At 39.0% G+C, this 22,317-nt stretch overlaps 1 protein-coding gene across 1 annotated transcript; it reads left to right on the top strand.

The window, feature by feature from the left end:
* On the top strand, positions 1 to 21,437 carry htra3b (HtrA serine peptidase 3b). Its single transcript, XM_053343815.1, has 10 exons — positions 1 to 415; positions 10,084 to 10,183; positions 10,767 to 10,899; positions 11,772 to 11,861; positions 18,361 to 18,555; positions 18,682 to 18,714; positions 19,495 to 19,609; positions 19,680 to 19,737; positions 21,093 to 21,188; positions 21,269 to 21,437. The coding sequence occupies exons 1-10, from the start codon at positions 1 to 3 to the stop codon at positions 21,435 to 21,437; spliced, it is 1,404 nt and encodes a 467-aa protein (XP_053199790.1).
* The last annotated feature ends 880 nt before the right edge of the window (positions 21,438 to 22,317 follow it).

Raw genomic sequence — 22,317 nt, 5'->3', positions numbered from 1 at the left:
ATGCAGCTCATCCTGTACACAGCCGTGTTCCTTTACCTCAAGCAGTCTGCCAGTGCTGAACCCAAAGCCAAGTGCCCAACACGTTGCGATGTAAGTACCTGTCCGAGCCCCAGCTGCCCCAGCGGGTACGTGCCGGACCGCTGCAACTGCTGCCTGGTGTGCGCTCAGGGAGAAAGGGAGCCGTGCGGCCGCAAAGACGACCTGCCGTGCGGGGACGGACTGGAGTGCAAACACCCGGCAAACAAACGGCTTTCTAAAGGCTTCTGTCAGTGCAAGTTCAACCACGAAGTGTGCGGCAGCGACGGGAAGACGTACGGTAACGTGTGCCAGCTGAAGGCGACCAGCAGGAAGGCTCTGCAGCAGGGACAGCCAGGCGTCACCCAGATCCAGAAGGGACCATGTGAGACCAGCATAGGTACGGTTTATGCACTGATGGTTGTTTTGGCAATGATAGTGCAGGAAATTATTGACAGGACCGGCTCTGTGTTTTTGACAGACACTTGGCATCAGGAGCAATATGCAGTAAAACAAGCCAGTAATAAGGAATTTAATCTGGCTAAAAAATAATAACAAAAAATAAATAAGTTATTAAATAAGAATTCTTAATTAACTCATTTATAGTGTGAGTAGGGAACAATAAGACTCTGCAGCATGGTTTACTGTAATTATTCAGTCTCAGTAATTCATTCTCAATGTATTTTCTTAAATCAATCAAATATTAAAGGAAAACCTTTTATCTGAAGCTCCATATCCTGCAGAATCACATTTCTACCATCAGCTCTACCTGTTTGCTTCAAAAGCTTATCTGTCCACCAGAGAGCACTGATAAGTATATTGTGATATTGTACAAACACCCCACTAACAGAAGAGTCCTCATCAGAAAGTTTATTATGTGTTTGTTATAAAACCCAATAGCCTATGTGTCAGATTTTCTTGACTTTCAAATAGTAAAAGCATAATACAATACAATCAGCTTGTTGTAGTTACATAACAGTAAAAGTACTGCAGTATTATGAGTGATGTAGTATGCAGTATTACAGTAAAAGTAGTGCAGTATTATGAGTGATGTAGTATGCAGTATTACAGTAAAAGTACTGCAGTATTATGAGTGATGTAGTATGCAGTATTACAGTAAAAGTAGTGCAGTATTATGAGTGATATAGTATGCAGTATTACAGTAAAAGTACTGCAGTATTATGAGTTATGTAGTATGCAGTATTACAGTAAAAGTAGTGCAGTATTATGAGTGATGTAGTATGCAGTATTACAGTAAAAGTAGTGCAGTATTATGAGTGATGTAGTATGCAGTATTACAGTAAAAGTACTGATATATTATTATATATGACATCATTAGATTATTAATAGTGAAGCATCAGTGTTAGAGCAGCATGTTACTGTTGTAGCCGGTGGAGATAGTTTACACTACTTTATACACAGTTAGCTAGTTTATACTACTTTATATAGGTAGCCTACAGTTAGCTAGTTTACACTACTTTATATACAGTTAGCTAGTTTATACTACTTTATATACAGTTAGCTAGTTTACACTACTTTATATACAGTTAGCTAGTTTACACTACTTTATACACAGTTAGCTAGTTTATACTACTTTATATACAGTTAGCTAGTTTACACTACTTTATATACAGTTAGCTAGTTTACACTACTTTATATACAGTTAGCTAGTTTACACTACTTTATATACAGTTAGCTAGTTTACACTACTTTATATACAGTTAGCTAGTTTAGTCCAGTGGTTCCCAACCTAGGGGTGGGGTCCCTTCAAAGGGTCAGCAGATGAACGTGAAGGCTGGTGAGATGATTGGGATTGTCCACTAATTGGAAGATCAGTGGTTGGATTCCTGGCTCCTCTCACTTTGACGTTTCCTTAGGCAAGATGCTCTCTCAGGGTTTCTGCTAATGTGTTGCAAGCCTGATGACCTGAGTTGACCCTCTTCATGAGTGAATTAAAATAATGTTTACAATATCTACAGTTATGAACAATGCACTCTGCATACATTTTAGGCTATTTGTCAGTGAATAAATGCTACAACTCCAAGACCCAAGCCAAGTTCCCTTTACTTGTCATCCAGTTGAAGTAAGCAACAACTTTGGCTCTCCTCCAATTTTTGCTCAGTGCTTGGGCCTAGCATCTTTTCTAGCGGAAACCCTGCTCTCTAGAGCCAGTGTTTGATTTGTCCATTCTGGGCTACTGTAGAAACATGGCAGTGCAACATGGCGGAAGAGGACCCACTCCCTATGTGAATAAAAAGGGTCTAAGTGACTGTGTATACTAATGATCTGTGTATTTTAAGGTAACGGAAACACAACAATCCTTATTTTCACGAGATTATACACTAATTAAAACTAAAATATTTATGAATATTATATTCTGTTCCTGCCAAGTCCATTTTGCTAGATGCCACTAAATTCTACACACTGCACCTGGAAAACAGTAACAACCTCAAAAATCCAGGATCAGTGGGGTTCTAGAACTAAACATGATACAGTTTGCTGCACAAACTGCTTTGTTCAGTGCAAATGTGATTAATTACAATCTACTAACAAAATAACCCCACTACTGAGAAACAATGTCACTGCAAAATCTATTTAGCAGCTATTTTAGTAGCAGTTCTAATTGGGCGAACTCCATCAGCTGATGAAGATCATTTAATTGATTGATGAGTGAAAGGTCCAGAACAGCTAATAAATGGACCTTGCTGTTTCCAGGATTAAGAATGAACCTTGGACCTCAGTCCTGGTTTTATTGTAGCAGAAAAGTGTTTCCCACATAATATGGCATTGACTCATCAGTTGAGTGCATTCTCCACCAACACTGCCCACCTCATTAAACTGTCTTGTGGTTTTTCTCTGTCTACACATTAATAAGAACCAGATTAACAAGGCTTCACAGCACCAATAAACACTGGTTAGAGGGCAGGTGCCCTTTTAACAGCCTGTTAGAGCAGACATGAAGCAGTTATTTGGAACAGAGTAGACAGTGGGAATACACCACGCCTCAAGCTAAAAGGCTGTTGTGTTTTTGTGGAGGAAAATACAACCCCAAAACAGAGTTAATATGTTGTTGGTGTTGAGTCTCTGCACAAGTGTGTGGTCAGATAGTGTGCTGTCCTGCTTATAAAGGGGTGAAGGCTTTACATTTTGATCCAGACTGCTTTCAGACTGGTATGTCAAGTATTGTTTGGTCATCCACCACTTTGGTTCACACTTATATCTCTGCAACTATTGGATGGATTTCAATTAAATTTGGTCCAGATGTTTGTGATGTCCAGAGGATGGATTCATCTGATTTTAATGATCCCCTCACCTTTCCTCTTGTGCCACCATGAGGTTGACTTTTTGTTTTTTTGTGAAATATCTCAACGACTGTTGGATAGATTATCATGAAATGTGTTTCAAACATTCAGTATTTTGTTTGATGATGAAATAAATATAAATCTCATGATTTTCCAATCAGCTGGTGGTATTATAGAGCTGATCATTGAGCCTAGCCTAGGTTTTTACAGAAACAGATATTTTGTAGCAGTGTAGAACTTTGTGTGGAACATTGAGGGACGGGCAGTAATATAGACTGCACAGATCACACAGGCATTAGTCAGGGTTGCCAACTCTCACACTTTTGACATGAGGCACCTACTTCCAGATCAAGAAATCTACCAAGAATGTGCACCTGCAGTATTTGATTGACCAACATATGGGGACAGATTATCCTCATTCAGAGGTTGTTTGTGATTTTAAATGCCAATTTAAAAAAAAATTGAACTACAATCATCTCCTAACCTTAACCAAATGGTTATTATGGTAGCCATGACAACAATGGTGGCGTAACACCTTTGAAAAGTAGACACATGAGGTCCTGATGATAACTCCTAGGGGAACCCGATTAGAAAACACTCCTATATGTTGTTCTGGAGTTGCATGGTGATGGTCAAACGTTTTTGTTCATTTCATTTGGAGAACTTGTTGATAAGAGGAGTGTGTTTGTTTGCAGCGCTGAAATATTTGTATTAGTTTCTTCAACCAAGGTCAGTTGCAGGAAACCTTTACTTATATTTGCACTCCATTGCTTTTTAGTCATATTCAAGAACCACTTTAACCTCCTGTGACCCTGCGTCCTCATATGGGAACATTACATTTTAGGTTTGCTGGACCTTATACTTCATTCTGCTTCATTTTGACCTGTTGTCCTCATTACTACACAATGTTTTGTGCCACCTAGTGGTAGAGAAGTAGACCAGGTACAAAACCAAATTCAAATCTTATCAAATTTTATCATTGAATCTTTTTTATTTATACTTAATAACATTTGTAATTTGATATGCTGTACAAATTTGACTAATTTTAGCAATAGCAATAAGCTATTGTTTGTACTCATTTGAGGACATTGGGAGTTTATTATCATTTGTGAGAAGGGAAAGTGTAACTGTAAGGAATTTATACACTGCACAGTAAAATAAACCCATTGTCCTCATATGAGGTTTTTTTTTTCAAAAACTACTTCCTGTTCAAGTTTTCATACTTATCAGGTCCTAGTACTAATCCCAAATTAAAGAATTAAAAATGCATAAACAAAAGGGTTGTGTCTCAGGAGGATAACCAGCCCTGTATCAGGTGTTATTTAGCAGCAGTCCAATGAGTTTAACCCGGGCTGTGCTCAGTCTTAGCAGATCACCAGCTAAAGTGAAAACATTCACCATCAGAAAAGATGGTGACGACGTCAGTAAATGAGGCAGGTTTAATAAATCATTGGAATAGATGCACACACACACATACACACACACACACACACACACACACACACACACACACACACACACACACACACACACACACACACACACACAGTATATTGTGCAAGACCCACCAGCAGCTGTTGTTTTACAGTTTTACAGCTGAACATGTTTCTGTTACATTGATAAACATTCTCCTGCCTGGAAGTTTATTAGACATTCTAAACCAAATTGGAAGTCAAGTTACAGGCCACTAAATAATGACCCATGCTGTTTAACTCTTTTCATCTGTCCCACATTCTCTCCATCTCTGTCTTACACACTCCACTTTCTTCCCTGCTGTTAACTGAAATGATAAAAGTGGAGCATGACCACTGCTTAAAGGAAGTGCTTCATGCAGACTGCAGCCAAGCACATGACCACACTGTTCCAAACAAAGACAGACCGTTTTCAGGTTTGTCTCCTCCTTTATACTAAGTTCATTTCATTCAAGTACACAATGAAAACCAACTTGCACTTGTTTATTTCAGTGAGAGAAGTGGTTCGTTCACACCTATGAACAGTTTACAGCCTTGGCTTTTGGTCAAATAATTATCCACTCTAGAAAGTCTTCCCAGTTATTGTGTTCAATTGAAAACGCGGTCACTGTGATTAAAAGCATTTCTCTGTTACATTAAACAACCAGGACTAAATAAGCAGCAATCAGGCTCATTTTCAGGCAATTTTGGTTTCATCATTGAATATGGCTATTCAAAAGGTTTTTCCATTAACAAGGCAACATAAGACAGACAAACTGGGACACTGCTGCTGCTGCTGCTAGAAACCTAAAATAAATGACTTCCTTTGTGAATGAAGATTTTCCTCAGAGAGACATCAACCAGAAGTTGGGTGTTTAGAACAACACATGTGAAAGCTGTCCTGAAATACATGGAGTTTGAATCACTTACATCAAGTCCAGACTAAAACGGAAAGTTATATGGAAATGCTTCATATGCAGCTCTATTTGTGCATTCATTCTGAGCATGAGATGGATCATTTTTTTAGGCCAAACTGTTTTGCACAGACAGTTTTGAAAAATTGCAATCATGCAAAGAATAATTTCATTTGAGCAAACAAAAGTATGGTTTGTGCTGTATCAGTATATCAGTGTGCATGCCATAATGAGCTCTCTAACTCAGCTTTACTCACACAGTGTTTACTCTGTTCCTCAATTTCAGCTCTTAAAACAATTTTCATTCTTAATTGAATTCCTGATTGGCTGGTTTATCGCCCATCCAAATACGTGATAAGTGAACTCTTTTATTAGGTGAAAATGAACGAGGTAAGTGTTCATTTTGGGTAATTGAATTAAACTCACTATAATCTGGGTTACGGATGATTTACCTCAACAGATATAGGACTTGCAGGTCAGTCAACCATATATTTTTAATCTACCACACCCTTCACGGATGTAACGCTCCAGTGACAGTGTGTGTGTGTGTATGTGTGTGTGTGTGTGTGTTCACCAGCCACATACCCTTTAAACCCAGACAAAATAAACGGTTTGTGATCAAAGGGAAATGTAAATACAGTCTGCCACAACGGCTGCAGGGACTTCCTGTTTCCTCAGTTGATATCTCTCATTGGGATTCGTGTGTGTGTGTGTGTTTTTGTTTGTGTGTGTGTGTTTCGTATGACTGTAACCCCCCCCCCTTCACTGAGTGGGGATTGTGATGATTGTAGCAGTCAGTAGAGCAGAAATCTGTTTCATTCATCAGACTGTTGATCAGAGCTGATTCTGCTGTGCTGATTTTCAGACAGATGGCCTGAAAAGATGGTTGGCCACTGAATGACCTATTAACCTTTCCCCTACATCCATCAACAGACTATATTTCCACAAGAAGAATCAGAATCTAGTTGGAAGATTCCATTTGCATTTATGAGAATCCATTCATGCTCCTCATAGGATGAACCTTTTCATTCTGGATACCTTCTTCTAGCACCACCATCAGGTCAAACTTTAAACTTTGTATCATTCAATATAGATTGACGATATTATTAGGGCCCGAGACCAGCACGAAGCCCTATTGTATCTGTAAACCGACATGCATGGGGGGGCGAGGGCCCGTTCACCACTGCTTGCAGCTTTAATTATTATTATATTCAAACCTCCACTCAAAAACGTGTTTTTCTTTCCTGTTTCTTCACTGTGATTTTCTCTTCTCAGTGCACTTTTGTTCACATACACAAAAGAAGGGTTTTAGTATCAAACAGGCTGTAGCCTTGAAGTACACTGACTCAATTTAGCTAACTGAGACTGTTGATGCATCATTTAAGCTTTAGTTGAACTTAGGAATGCAGAATGAGGGCTGTGGATTTTGCCCCAATTAGTTCCACTGAAGTCTCTTTCCAAGAGATGAGCTCTAGGGTTTGTATGAAGAGGAGGAACTACAGCAACTAAGACCCATTTCCACATATATAATGGCACGTCAATATTATATTAAGACAGACAGTAGTTCAATACAAGCTAGACACAGCCTGCACTATATCCTGGAGCAACATTGTCATCCCATTACATTCATGTCTGTTGTTCGCCACCATCCAGGTATCATACTGTATATTTATCAATGTTTTATTGGGATAGAGTGCAGCCTTTATAATCAGCTATTAGTTTTTTAGAATTTCTTGGTTTTATTGATAAGGAACCATTGACAGTGTGACACTGGTGTAAATAAAGAAGACAGCAATGATCATTCAATGGTGCAACATACAGTACAGATCTCTTAATGGTCATTGAATGGCATTGGAAGGCCATGCAATAATAACTAGGACTATTTCAAAGAAATGTCGAGACTTGAACTCACTGGCTTCAGTCTGTGGTTGGATGAAAAGTTCTTTCCAGTCTAAAATAACAAACCACATTTTCCTCAAAGGCTGACTTGGCTCAGCAGTGCAGCTGTAGAGACAACATGTAAGGCATTATTACTGGTTGAACAGTAAAGGCCGTTACTACGGGACCCTGGGAGCTTAACTTGGTTTTCCATCTTTGCTGCCAAGTTTGTGCCATCAAGTAGGTTTGTTCATTTTTGTGTAGGTGACAGAAGGGACTGATTTGAAATGTCCTAACTCTGATAGGCTGACATTACACTAGACTTTGTTCACCACATCTTTCAGAATTTAGAGTGATGAGCTCAGAGGGAAATAAGGATTTAGGTGCTACACTTCTCATGACAGACTGTGGAATCCCTAAAGTGCTGAAAATTTACAGTAAGCTATACATATCATGCCTGACAGATCTAGCCAACACTTTTTAAAAAAGAGCTTTTTGTACTATCGGCGTAAATCTTACAATTCTAATCAGATCTATTCACTTTGGCATTTAAGACTTTTTTCAGGCTAAAAACAGCCCTATATATATATATATATATATACACATATATATATACTGTATATATATATGGTATACATGTACCATAGCTTGAGTACACACACATCCATGAGTTTGACTCATGGTTCTCAGCAGCAACATTTGTCATACTTTTCTTGTAGCAATTGTAGAAATATGACGTTCTGGTTATAAAATACAAATGACAAAGTCTATGAGGAACGTACCCAACCTCCAGCCTCTGGCTACATGATTCTGTGTTGGCACCCCCACTGCATCAAAGGGCTGGCACTGAAAGAAGGCACTTTTTTCTAAACATGGCCGCTATCATCTCTGAGACTCTACTTTGGCCCATTCCATTATTCTTGTGCTGGGTTTTGCAAACACATTTAAACATGTATCCAGTGAATGGATCTGGCCAATCTCTTCATCTTCCACCTCTTTCCAAAACACTATCAGATAACCAGATAACCAATATGTTTATAAAGAGAAAAAGAGAAAAATCAAGTAGAAAACAGACCACAGTGTACAGTGGCGACATACAGTCAACAAAGAATCGTCAAGTTCGGCTTTTCCTGCTTTATCTTCTTCAGCAGGCCTACCATAACGTCAGAGTGCAACTGCAACTCCAACATGGACTAGAGTAGATGTATGTATGCATTTAGTGATAATTAGTACTAAATAAAAAGTATTTGATAGGAATGTACTACATTTCACACAGGTCATAAACCAAAGTAGTGCACAAAAGACAGATGAAGAAACAATGAAAAGTCAGACTCATCGGTGTAACTCATCAAGTGGTGTATGAGCATGTGAAAAATGTTTTATTCCATCCAATGATTATTAAGACATTTCAGTCAAAACCACAAATATCAACTTCATAGTGGCACTAGAGGAGTCAGTGTACATTTCATTGTCTGAGAACCATGAAAGTCTGTATCTAATTGATCTATTTTTAAAGCTTCTTATTTAGTTTATCACTTTGATTACAACCTTGAATTTCATTACATGTTTATCAATCAACATTCTTTTTATTCAGTTTTAAATCTGTGTTTTATGCTTTGGAAAAGTGCTTCACAAATAAAGAAAAAAGTTGAGGTTAACAAACCAATGAGTTGTGGTGTCTGTGAAATCAGACTAACCTTTGCCTGCACTCAAGTCAGTTAAGGCTCTTCATATTCATTGTTCACATTTCTTATTAAAGTAATGTTTCTTATTAAGTAAGTAGTCTGTGTAAAGTAAGAATAAATATGTGTTCTGAGTGTGACATACCACAGAAAAATGTGTTGTTAACCACCCTGCCAAATTTGAATGATTAAAAATTGCCAAATATATGAAATTAGGCTTCAAAGTTGTGTTCTCTCTCCTCTACCAAACACTGTGGGAGTGCCCGCTGAGTTCGCTGAAACCCCGCCCCCTACCAAGTGTCACCTGTCAATCAAAGTCACCACCTCTACCAGAAACATGGACGCTACGTCTGAGAGCTTTCTGCTGCTAACTTAGCTGCTAGCTCAGTGGCTAACTCAGCTAACTGGCTAACTGTAGACTGTAGTAGTAGTAGTGTGTGCTGAATGTATTTATACCTCTACAGCAGCAGGGGTGGGTTTATGATTTTCAGACCCGTCCACTAAATCCTGAACACAGAAATGTTGAAACACAGTTAGTGAAGTCTAGCTCCACAATTCAAATCTAAATGGTTGAAATGCTTTTTACACCTTTTTTAGAAATGCATTTATGACCTATTTAATGTGTTTAGAAGAAAATGTCTGAATTCACTTTACACGGTCTTTAAGGTAAATGACTTGCAGTCAGTGATCACTGCTTTTGCCGGTTGACAGTTTACAGTCCTGGCAAGCTAATGCATAGAAATTATTCTTATCCTTATGCATCTGATGGTTAATTCATGTATTGTAGTATGTCAAAGTACTGACTGATGATTAAAATACATAATTCTTGTTGCCAGTATAGGTCCTTCAAATGCTGTCAGTCCTCGTTACAAGTTCAACTTCATAGCTGACGTGGTGGAGAAAATCGCTCCTGCTGTGGTCCACATCGAGCTCTTCCTCAGGTACTGTGTGTGTGTGTGTGTGTGTGTGTGTGTGTGTTATGTGTAATTAGTTATATCACTGTCAGTTCAAACTACAATATAAACAGCATTTTCACATTCATACCCTTTGGAGAAACTTTACCGAAAGCTCCATATTGGGAATACCAACAAGTAAAGTTAAAGGTGCTTTTATCAGTGTAAACACTTTACTGTGGACAATCACCATGTAACAGCTGGAAAGAGTTACTAGAGTTGTTTTATTTTGTAGATATCAGTGGTTATCAAGTTATTTCACAGTCAGACACAGACCAGTGGCAATAATTTGTCCAGGCCCTTCAATTGCTGTTGAATTAGGCATGAAACTAATTAGGGCAGACTATGACTACCCTCAGATAGTAGTGCTGCATTTAGTCATGATTACTAGAAATAGAGATAACAATTATTCCCTTTGACAAAACTGCCTTAAATCAGTAACTGTTTGTTATCTCAAGCCTTGATCTTAACAATAATGGGCTTAACAAAATTATGAGCAATCATGGCTGTCCTGTGTCTTTAAGTCCAACCAAATCTCTTGAATTTCTTGATGTTTTTGGTCACATTCTAGACATCCTCTCTATGGTCGGAACATCCCTCTGTCTAGTGGATCTGGGTTTGTGATGTCAGACAATGGACTGATTGTTACCAATGCCCATGTAGTCTCCAGCACCGCTCCAGTGTCCGGTCAACAGCACCTTAAGGTACAGAAGTCCACTTTATCAACAATGATCCCTTGTTTTACTTTTCTGGCTTGACTTGAGTGCCAGCTTTGCAAACAAATCCGTATGCTCATTGAAAATACCAGGCCTTCCTGAGTCCTCAAGTTGCATTGAGATTGGTTTGCTGATATTGAACCTGTAAAGTTAACACTAACACCTGTAAAGCTCACTCATTGTGATTGTAGACTGGTATCTTCTAATCTAAAAAAGAAAGCAAATAAACTTATTTTCCAAAATGCTGAACTCTTCTTTTAAGAATGGGATGAGATTCAGTCATTGTTTTTACATTGATAAAATGTATATGATGCAGCTTGAAAACAGTCAGTATTGGATGTTAAACCTAAAACATTGGCAACATTCAAATGGACACATGCAAAGAAAACTGTATGGGGCCCATTTTGTTTCAGAAACATGGGCCCCACATGTGAAGCTCATGTGGGTTGGCTAAATGGGCCCCATTCCAGGTCATTCTGATCCCACTTAGACCCCATACCGGCAAACATATGGGGTCTACATGGGTTTCACCCAGTTGGGCCCCACCTGAAACCCAGTCAGAACCCACTTGAAGCCCATATGGGCAAACACAGGTGGGGTCATCGTGGAAACTGCAGACAAACCCACTTGAGACACATCTTTGCAGCCCAAATGTAACCATTATGGGGCCCACGTGGACATGCTGGCTGGGTACTAGCCTTCAAAAATGTTGACTGTCAATTTCTCACTGTGATAGGTACATAAGGCATTTAACCCAGAAAATGTGGCTGATACACTGTTCCTGATACAAAGCTATGCATTATCTTTCATTTGAAAATGATGAATTCATAATTCATTAATTATCCAACCTTTCCCTGAAGGTCCAGATGCATAATGGTGATGTCTATGAAGCCAGTATCAAAGACATTGACAAAAAGTCAGACATTGCAACCATCAAAATCAACGCACAGGTGAGTCCACATCACCACATCATTGTCTCAGTTAGCCTTGCGTGAAAAGGTGCAGTCATGGGGAAAACTGAATCAAATGACTCACTGTTTCATCTCAGTTTTAAGTGTAATACACCAATGTATCAATAACAGTACAAACTGACTAAAGGCTGCTTAAATTATGTCTTATATTTCTACAAAAGTCAGAATATACAGTACATTTAAGCAAATTTAGTTTCTTTTAAACTGGTTTCCCCTTTAAATGCTCTCCTATGTTACTTTAAAGAAAATGATTAGGTGAAAAAGGTTGAAATTCTATCACTCTATTAAAAGAAAACTGAAATTAGCGACATAATGTACACACACAGCACTGGAAGAACAGATTTTTACCCAAATGTCAAACTATTTCATCTTTCCTTATGGCAGGCAGCTACAAGCTTCCAACCAGATGTGCATGAGATGAACATCTGGTGTACAACTGAAGTGAAGTAACTAGATGGGAAAACCATTCTCTAGACACTGTTAGGCCAGACTGTTGACCATTGTTAACACTGTAGTCTTTGTTGTAGCAGATTGAGACACTCTCTTGCTTGGTGGATGACTGCAGGCACAACACCTCATCACAGCTACAAAGATAAACACACCCTATTGTATATTGTTCCTGTTGCCTTTCACACAGTGCTTTTGTTCCCCTAAGATAGGACTCATTTACCTCTTTGATTCTGGTTTTCCCCTTAAAACTGCTCACTCTGCATCATGGGTGATGGAGTGTTGTACCACATTTAACATTAAGCTGTGTTGGAAATGTGCCAAAGAACGCCCAGATGTCTGCTACAGTAACACATTCTTGGTTAGTTTTTGGTCTTCTGTTTCATGCAATAGCATCTCCAGTGATTTGGTGTTTTTAGCATCACGATTGATAGCATGTTTAGAATACTATTATTTTGCATTTCACAACAGTTTATGAAATATACACAAGTGCACGCTACTCTGCAGAAACATGAGCAGCACTCCTCTGAAGTTACAGAGCGATGGGACATTGAAGGAAAGTCCAACCATGTGTGCAGACAGTGCAGTAATATGACATCAACAGCAAGACGCCTGCCATATGAACACATGCTGTGCACTGTGCACAGTTTACAGAGGTCCATTATAACAGCAATCCGTGACAGTGGTTTTGAGAGTCAGTGAGCAGCACGATTAATGTCATTATGCTCAGCCCTTAATCACATTGTGTTTAACACGTTAGCGCTGACAGCCCTAGTGAAATTTTTACATGTTTAAAAACAACATGTAAGAAATATGTATCAGATATGTATCTTTGGACAAGCTGAAGAGGTTAACTAAGCCTTGAGTTGTACACTGAACATTGGTTTGAATTAGTAAAATACATTACACAGTATTACATTTGCTAACATTAGCTACCATAAACTAGAGGTCAAGTAAGGGTGTAGCTGCAGAACATAGAGTTTTGAGTTGTGTAAGGGTTTTATTGCTTGCTAATTCACTCTTGCTTTAAAACTAATATGGGACATTTGTGGCCACCATTGGTGCAAGATTCTACCAGCAAGGCTACAATAACCCACAGGGTGATGTGACACAGAGGGGAAGAAGACTGCAAGCCAATAGCCAATGCTAGTTTAAAAACCATTAAAAACAAAGGCAATCCAATGTTTTATGAGGTAGGAAATGCATTCAACATGGCTGTTAAACCTTAAGGATTCACACAATGCATTTTGGTTGGAAAGTTTAGATGTAAACAAAATAGTATTTGTTAACGATGCAGACTCCACAGGATAGCTTTTATCCATCAGCCTCATGGTCTCCATTAGCACTCCCTTTCCAGTAAAACTCCAGCATGGTAATAAGTCTTTGGACAAGCATTCATTAAGGTTAGCAGACTAAACTTGTCTGTTTACAGTATGTGTCAGTGGTGTTAATAGGGTGGGGTGATGGGCTACAGTCAGGATCCAAACCTCTCCTGGGATGACACCAAATACTTCCAGCTTGAGTCTACAGCTCATCCAGATCTCAGGGGTTAAAGGGGATTTTCTTAATGCGTTTGTCTTACGTCAATTCCCAGCTGAAGATGCTAATTTTTTGTGAGTAATATCAGCCACAGTTGTTCAAACTATTGCACTTGTTATATGTTTGCTGGATTTTTTAGTAATATTTTTGAGACAGAGGTGCAACAGGGACATTTGCATGGATTAAATAATGCTCCTTTGAGCTGGCACACTGGATAAAAAATAAGATGAGCAACTTAAGCCTGGGTAAAGAAGCAGTGGATGTCTTGTTCACTATGCAGGATGAGACCATACACACCTAAAACACACACTTTGCAAAAATAAAGCTTGCCTTAGAAATGGTAGAAGAGACCTTGGATGAAGTCTTTGCAAAGACAAAGTTTCAAGTACAAAGACAGCTACCCGCTGTGTGATGTGTGTACGTGGGCCATTAAAAAAAGGTCCTGTGGTCCAGATTGGGCCTGTAGACCTGTTTGGCAGCAAAGATCCAAGAGGTAGATTGAATGATGGCCCCTAGTCCATGGATAATTTGAGGACCGTGCTTAGACTGTACTGTCTTGAGACCTTCACATTGGTGCACATGTCTAACCACCTGTACATTCCATTCGCTGCAAACACCCTACTGTATGTCTGTGGTCATTGTGACCTCTGGGCTGTTCCACCCAATATTTAACAAGGTCCCAGTCTACAGAGCCTTGACCATATGAATGACTTAGTGGGTAAACTTGTGAGCCAGCTGTTGTGCAGTGGTGGCTGGAATGCTTTTCTCTGAAAGATATAGCATACCAGCTATGTTAAAGCTTGCCAGCTATACATCAGTTGCTCAGCATTTGATACTCCCCTCCACCTGGATATATTCCAAACTATGAGGCATACCTACTTGGACTGGTATTTGAGTCAATATTCTATAGCCATCTCTCTCTCTCTTGAGCTCAGTGGACTACTGCCACTTAGCCTTCAACCCAGGGACCAGTGCAACCAATGACAACAGCCCGAAAGTAGCCTGACCCACCAATGAAAACATTACATTACATCAGATGTACAACAGCCATTACATCTCCACCCCTATATCACTGGATGCATGGCCCCCTGCAAGAGATGTGCATTCAGAGAGTCTGGCCCTGTTAGAGTCCTGGACCACTGGACCAGCCATGGTCTGTTAGAATTTATCCAAGTTCTACTAGGGAAACCTTTTTAAAAGGAATGACAGAGTTCCTTTGTAGGGAGCATTGACCCTCTCAAGAATTCAGTCACCATTAAGACGTTTGCAGCTGACCAAGGTAGCAACCAAAGATACATTTCCATTGCAGCGCATGGTTGCCAAGAACCATCTCATGGTGATTTTCATTGGCATGGATGTTGCACAGGCGTTGAGGTTAGGGTTTCTTAAAAATCTGCTCATTTCCTGAAATGTTACTTGAAGACCTCAGTCTGACCAGCATTTGTTTGTTTGTTTTGTGTTTTATAAAATGTATTTGTTGTTGCAAATTAGTAGTAAGACAGTTTTCAGGAGACAGGGAATGTTTTGGTGTATTTTGTATTTTTCCATATTTGTTCCATGGCTCTAAGTGAAAGCTCATGTTGATCAGTGTACACACAAAACAAAAAACCCCGAAAATAATAAAATGAAGCTTATCCTAGATTCCTTCTTAATTCTATACATATTTCCTCAAAATTCAGCTGCAGAGATTTAGAATCTTTGGAGAAAGCCAGTGGTGGGTGGATCATTCAGTGCAAAAAATATCAGCATGTGCTTTCAAAAACCAATATCAGATGAATTCAGGTTCCAGCATGACTGAAGGTTGACATCACTGCATTAGAACTGGGAGAGATGGACTAGGACCAAGACAGGGCGGAGTGAGAGAAAGACAAACACTATACAAAACACTCCACCTTAAAGAAATCTTAAACAGAGCAGTTTCAGCTCATTCCTTCTCTCTGTCATCCCATCTGTCTGCTGAGCATGTGTTTCCACTCAGCTCCATTCTTTTCCTCCCTTTCACCCTTACCTCTTCACCCTTTTTCCTCAGATCCCCCCTCAGATTTTTCTTTGTGGATACACACTCATGTGTTTCTTCACAACTTACTTTTTTGCATTTACTGTATATTGAACATACAGTAGATGACATTCCAGATTTTGTCTTACGTGTCCTTTTAATAACTTTACTTGGTCTGTTTCCATCATCAGCATCAGGCTGCAGTTACTGCTTTTCCATACTTTATTTTACATTTCTATTCATCATGTTCCTGACAGGTTCGAACTATTGATTGTAGGTTGTGCAAGGGTTTGCTACTCACTCTACTTGCACGGTTCTTGGAACTTTTAAAACAGCAGTTATAGCTTTCATGTGTTACAAATTGAAGTCATTAAGATTACAGTTTCCTGCAGAGATTTGTACACTTAAAAACAGTTTTATACCAAAAACACATTGTAAATGCACAAAGTCATTTTGGTGGGAAAGCTTCATGAGCACAGCTGTGAAAGTGGCTGGATTAGAAAGAATGTACCACTTAAATACACTTTTCACCTGGGTCATAGTTATGTTGTTTTGCTCTGTATAACTAGAAGTTAGCGTCATATTTTACTACTCACCAACATTATTGTAAAGAAGTTCTCCTCTGAAAACAGTCCAAGCTTAACAAAGCAATTAAAAGCATATGTAGCTGAACATTAAAAGTTATTACCTCAATAATCTCTTATGACAGTGCCACCTCTGGGTCCAACTAGGTGCACACTGCTGGTGTATTGTGTTTCATTTTTGCTACTCTGGCTGTTGGTTCTGTATGTTGGTAATATCTATCCATATTATCCTTTTCTTGGAGGGATAGTTTGCATTTTTTGAAGTGAGGTTGTATTACACACTCATCCATAGTCAGTGCATTACCTGCAGTAGATGGTAGTCTGTACCTCCAATCTGGAGAAACAGACAGGAGTACTGGCTTGGAAGCAAATGAATATACTGCTGTGGAAGGGGACAACAGGAAAATGTATTTTAGACAACTTAAAAAAGGCCACCTAAAAAAAATCAGTGTCAGTAAAACTCTATGCTATATTTAGAATATGTTAACCTTGCCACCAGATAGCCTTTTCCTTCGGCACTACAATTTTCCACCAACCATGTTGCAACAGCACATTCTCATCCAAACATCTGTTGCAGAGCATGTGTAGCAATATGTTAAGCTAAGTTACTTATATTGCTCCAAATAGCTCATCATGGGAAGTCCCCTTGCAGTCTAGTCTACTGATACAGAATTTTTTGATAGGCCTTTGTTTAGGTGGTTAATTGATTTTTTTTTGCTGCAGGGACCGTCCACAGCAGTACATTGCTTAGCTTCCATGCCAGAACTCCTGCCTAATTCTCCAAACTGCAGGTGATACGCTATTGAAACGTACCTCATACATTACTTAAAAATACCCAAACTATCCCTTTAACCAAAACTGCAACCTCTCAAACTCTCCAAGGATGTTTAACAGGCTCAGTTCTAAAGCTAGAGTGATGATTCTGGCACTATATGAAACTAGAGCACCCAAAGTCCTAAAACAGTCTTGGAACTGCCTAAATTTGGTATCACTGGAAAGCTGAGAGTCTTGTGGATTCAATGAAACCGATTGTGTTTATGTGTGATGATGTTAGTCCCCACAGTAGCCATTTCATTGTAGTGAGAGCATCTTTTGAAACGTGACCTCATTGTTTAAAATGATCTATTGTGATCTCTAGAAAAATCACTGCCTCGTGAAACATCACACCCAAAAACTACAGATTGAGAACATTCAGAGGATGCGTGGCTTTCCTAAGTATATTGACAATAAAAGTTTCTGAGCAATTTCCAGAACAGAAGTGTTTGTTATCTAGTTCCTGAAAAATGCCGTTCTTTCAGAAATCTCCAAATGTCAAATGTTTTTGACACCAAATCACAGCATGAATTTTTCCATTGTGCTACATAAGGTCTTTGTGTATTAATGTGGTATTATGGAGGGATTTCTGAAGTTTATATCAATACTCAAGTGGTCAAAAATGGTTAGATGTTTTGATCAAATCTGTGTGAAAAATTGTACCACCCTAAATTGACATAATTGAGCCTGGCAATGAGCATCATATACCTCCATCATAATGTTCTAAGCCCTTATACACTCTAAACTTGAAAAGGCGCCTAATCAAAACCCAATTTTGATTACAGAACCCTAACCCTAACCCTAACCCACAGTGCTGAGCAGCATCTCAATTCATCTTCAGATTCCCAGAGATGATGTATACCAATTTCATGTGGCATACCTTAAAGATCCCCTGCCCCTACCTAAAAACACAAACATCTATGGTATGAGTTGGAGTGGAAAAGGTTAAGACCCAAGTTGAGAAATACTGGAGCACTAGGTTGCATCACCAGTAAATCCAATACCAAAGTGAATACTACATTATATACCATCCTTGGCACATCAGGTGGCCAAAGCATGATCTTAATGCTCTCTTTGTCTGTTGCCTGCTTCTTCCCAGACAAAGCTGTCCATATTGTTTCTGGGTCACAGTGCAGACCTGAGGCCCGGGGAGTTTGTGGTTGCTATTGGCAGTCCCTTCGCCCTGCAGAACACCGTCACCACTGGCATTGTCAGTACCGCACAGAGAGACGGCAAGGAGCTGGGCCTCAGGGACTCTGACATGGACTACATCCAGACGGATGCTATTATCAATGTGAGAATGAAGCAAGTGTTAAGCACTGTATATATATATATATAGATAGATATATATTTTAAAGTTTTGTATTATTCTGTATACCTCAGTTGGAATTATTTCTGTTGATTGTGTTTTTCTTTTTAGTATGGGAATTCAGGAGGACCTCTAGTCAATTTGGTAAGCTTTTGGTTTCCTACTTTACATGCTTTCATAACAACTGTAACATACTTATCTAGAATTCAGTATTGTTAGTTAAAGACTGTGTAAAGTGAATTCAGACATTTTCTTCTAAACACATTAAATAGGTCATAAATGTATTCCTAAAAAAGGTGTAAAAAGCATTTCAACCATTTAGATTTGAATTGTGGAGCTAGGCTTCATATACTGTGTACCAGTTAGCCGAGCTAGCAGCTGAGTTACCCACCGAGTTAGCCACCGGGCTAGCAGCTGAGTTAGCCGCTGAGTTACACGCCGGGCTAGCAGCTGAGTTAGCAGCAGAAAGCTCTCAGACATAGCGTTCATGTTTCTGGTAGAGGTGGTGACTTTGATTGACAGGTGACACTTGGTAGGGGGCGGGTTTTCAGCAAACTCGGCGGTCACTCCCACAGCGTTTGGGAGAAGAGAAAGAGGCTGAGTTTTACAAAACTTTGAAGCCTAATTTCATATATTTGGTGATTTTTTTAATCGTTCAAATTTGGCAGGGTGGTAAACAACACATTTTTCTGTGGTATGTCAAACTCAGAACACATATTTATTCTTACTTTACACAGACTTTAACTTTACAAAATAATAATTTAGAAAGCAATGATGATTTTAAGCTATGATTCTTGAATTCCTTTTTCTTAAGTACTTTCTAATGACTTTATCTAAGAATCTGGTGGTACTCTAGGAAAAATATTCTTTTCAACAATTCAATTGTAAATTGTCATTAATGTTTTCCTGCTGTGTCTTTTTTAGGATGGCGAGGTGATCGGCATCAACACCCTTAAGGTGGCAGCAGGAATCTCGTTTGCAATTCCCTCTGACAGAATCACTCGCTTCCTCAACGAGTCGCTCGACAAGCACAGTAAAGGTGAGTGTCTCGGTGAATCAATGAGAATATCCTGCTGAATATTCACTCACTAACTGGAGTCATTTTTCAGAGGTGAGGTCACTAAAGAAGCGCTTCATTGGGATAAGGATGCTGACCATCACAACAGCGTAAGTCGGACCTCATGATAATTACTGTGTTGATGACAAATATGACAAATAGAGAGAAGAGAGGAGAAGACAGTGATCTCAGTGACATCTGATGTAATTATTTAAATATGTATCTACTTTCAAAATGGTCCATCTGGGTTAATACACACCCGATTGCCTTTTTCAAAGCATGTTACATAATATAACCACACAGTCCAGCAAGTTACATCACAGTAACAGCTGCAACGCTTTAATCAAAAACTCTCCATCTGGACTCTCTTTTATTCACTATACTGTATAGAAATATCATCAATAATATCTCCTTCAAAAGCAGTGGAATGTACAGGCATGGAAATCATCTCGTATGTCTTTCAGATCTTTTCACAAACTTCATACTTGTTTTTCGATTTTGTATCATCCAAAATTTGGATGATACAAAATCGTCCAAATAGATAGATTAGGATTCCAAATCTATCTGATGTACAGGTCTATGTTTATGCTGATGACACACTTATTTATTGCAATGCAAATGCTAAAGCTCTCTCACAGCTTCAACTTTTACATTAAGATCATTATTGCTATGTTATATTTTCATGTCTTAGGTAAAATAGGACATGATACTGTGTGATAGTAGATGTTTTATGGTGTAAAAGCTAAAAATACACTCTCTCTGCTCTCTGAAACATGAATCAAGGTTTAATCACATGTATTGATCAGTCAGACTGACTATTGATGCAATTGTATAAACACTTTATGAGAGGATTCTTAGACTGGGTCAAAACTGAAACGGAACATACTGCAAGGGTGTAGAATATGAACAGTATGTATGAAACTAAAGTTTTGTTATTTACACTATTCTATATATACTGAGGCTAACCTCCTGTACACAACATCATTGCCACTTTATCTCTGTGAACTAATCAGCACTTATTTAGCACTTTGACAGCAGACTCACCTATCTAACCCTGACCCTTTTCTAATGAGCTAAATATGACTCTGCCCCCCCCCCCAGTCCCACACTGTCTAAACTCTAAAGCCAAACCAATTTAGCCTTATTAGCTGAAGTGAGCCTTACCTTACCTAGCCTTAGTTAGCTTTAATCACTTTGTACAAACACTCCATTTGATTAGGCGGTCAGCATTGCAGTGCTCTTGTTATGTCACCAGCCATGAACTGAGCCTGGAATGTGTTCTACTTCATTTAGGTCAACAAATGGATGGTGACAGAAATTAATGAATGGAGGAGGGTTATTATTCATTGTCTAAAAATAATGTCAACACAATGCAGCTCCGAACAGTAGTACTTACAAATATTTGGACATTTGTTAAGATTCTATGCATTCTTTATGAAAATGTCACATATGTGTGTTCTTCTAGGCTCATTGAGGAATTAAAACAGCAGAACCCAGACTTCCCTGATGTCACTAGTGGGATCTATGTCCATGAGGTTGTTCCTCACTCACCTGCACAGAAGTAAGTTTCATTTATTACACATTCATTATATTATTTGCTTCTCATTTCTAAAGTCTTTCTTCATCTCTCTCTGTCTCCAGAGGTGGTATCAGAGATGGTGACATTATAGTGAAACTGAACGGCAAACCTTTGATGACTACAGCTGACTTGCAGGGGGCGCTGCAGGAGGAAACGGCCCTGCTGCTGGAGGTCAGGAGGGACAACGACGACCTGCTCTTTAACATTGAACCTGATGTGATCATGCAGTAGACATTGGAAGCGTAGTTCTCACGCAGAGTTAGAGCAACAGCTAAGGCTCTATTTTTGTGAAAGAACATGTCGGATGCTGGAAGCTCTGCACCAGTGAAGTAGTATTTTTGTCAAGCACTGACAACTTCTTTGGAACTTGACCGCTATCTTGACATTACCAGAGGAGAATGAATAACGACGATACGGTGCAATGTTGTTTTGGCATCAAGGATTTCTAGTTGCACCCCCTGCCTGCTCAGGAACATTGGAACAGGTGCTCCCATGTACACACAATCCCTAATCTCCCTTTTTTATGTTAAATACTTGATGGTTTCACTTTGATGTTACATTTTCAGCAAGTAGACACATTCACATACACATCAAAAATATATGAATAGAAAGCAATAATAGCTGTAAAGCAACGTCTTATAGTGCACATCATATAAATGATAATATAAAAGCAGAGTTGAAGAATGTACAAATAAATATATTTGTTGTTAAATGTAAGACAAAGATGGTGATACTATAGAAACAACTGAATTGATGAATTTGTTCATAAGCAAAGTTACTTCCAATAAATAGTCTCATGAGTCTCTTTTGGCTGGTCAAACTAAACAGTGAGCCAGCAAACAGGCCTGTGACGACATTCATCAATTCATAAGTGTGCAAGGGGAAATTAGAAAAAGCTGTGATGACAGTCTGGGTGTGGATTATGAATGACAGAATAGCCCTGTTTCTACTGCAGGAACTTAATAAGCAGCCAACTACTGTATGTAGCCACTAGTTAAGTTTCCTTCCAAATGTAGCCCAAATATTAACCATGTTTCAAAGAAAACACAAATGAATGCATGTTTCCATCCACTACTGTTGTGTGAAATTAAAAACTAAACAGCTGGCAGCA

Source organism: Scomber japonicus, chromosome 22 (assembly GCF_027409825.1).
Source record: "Scomber japonicus isolate fScoJap1 chromosome 22, fScoJap1.pri, whole genome shotgun sequence".
NCBI lineage: Eukaryota > Metazoa > Chordata > Actinopteri > Scombriformes > Scombridae > Scomber > Scomber japonicus.
This window is presented reverse-complemented; position numbering and strand designations above follow the sequence as displayed.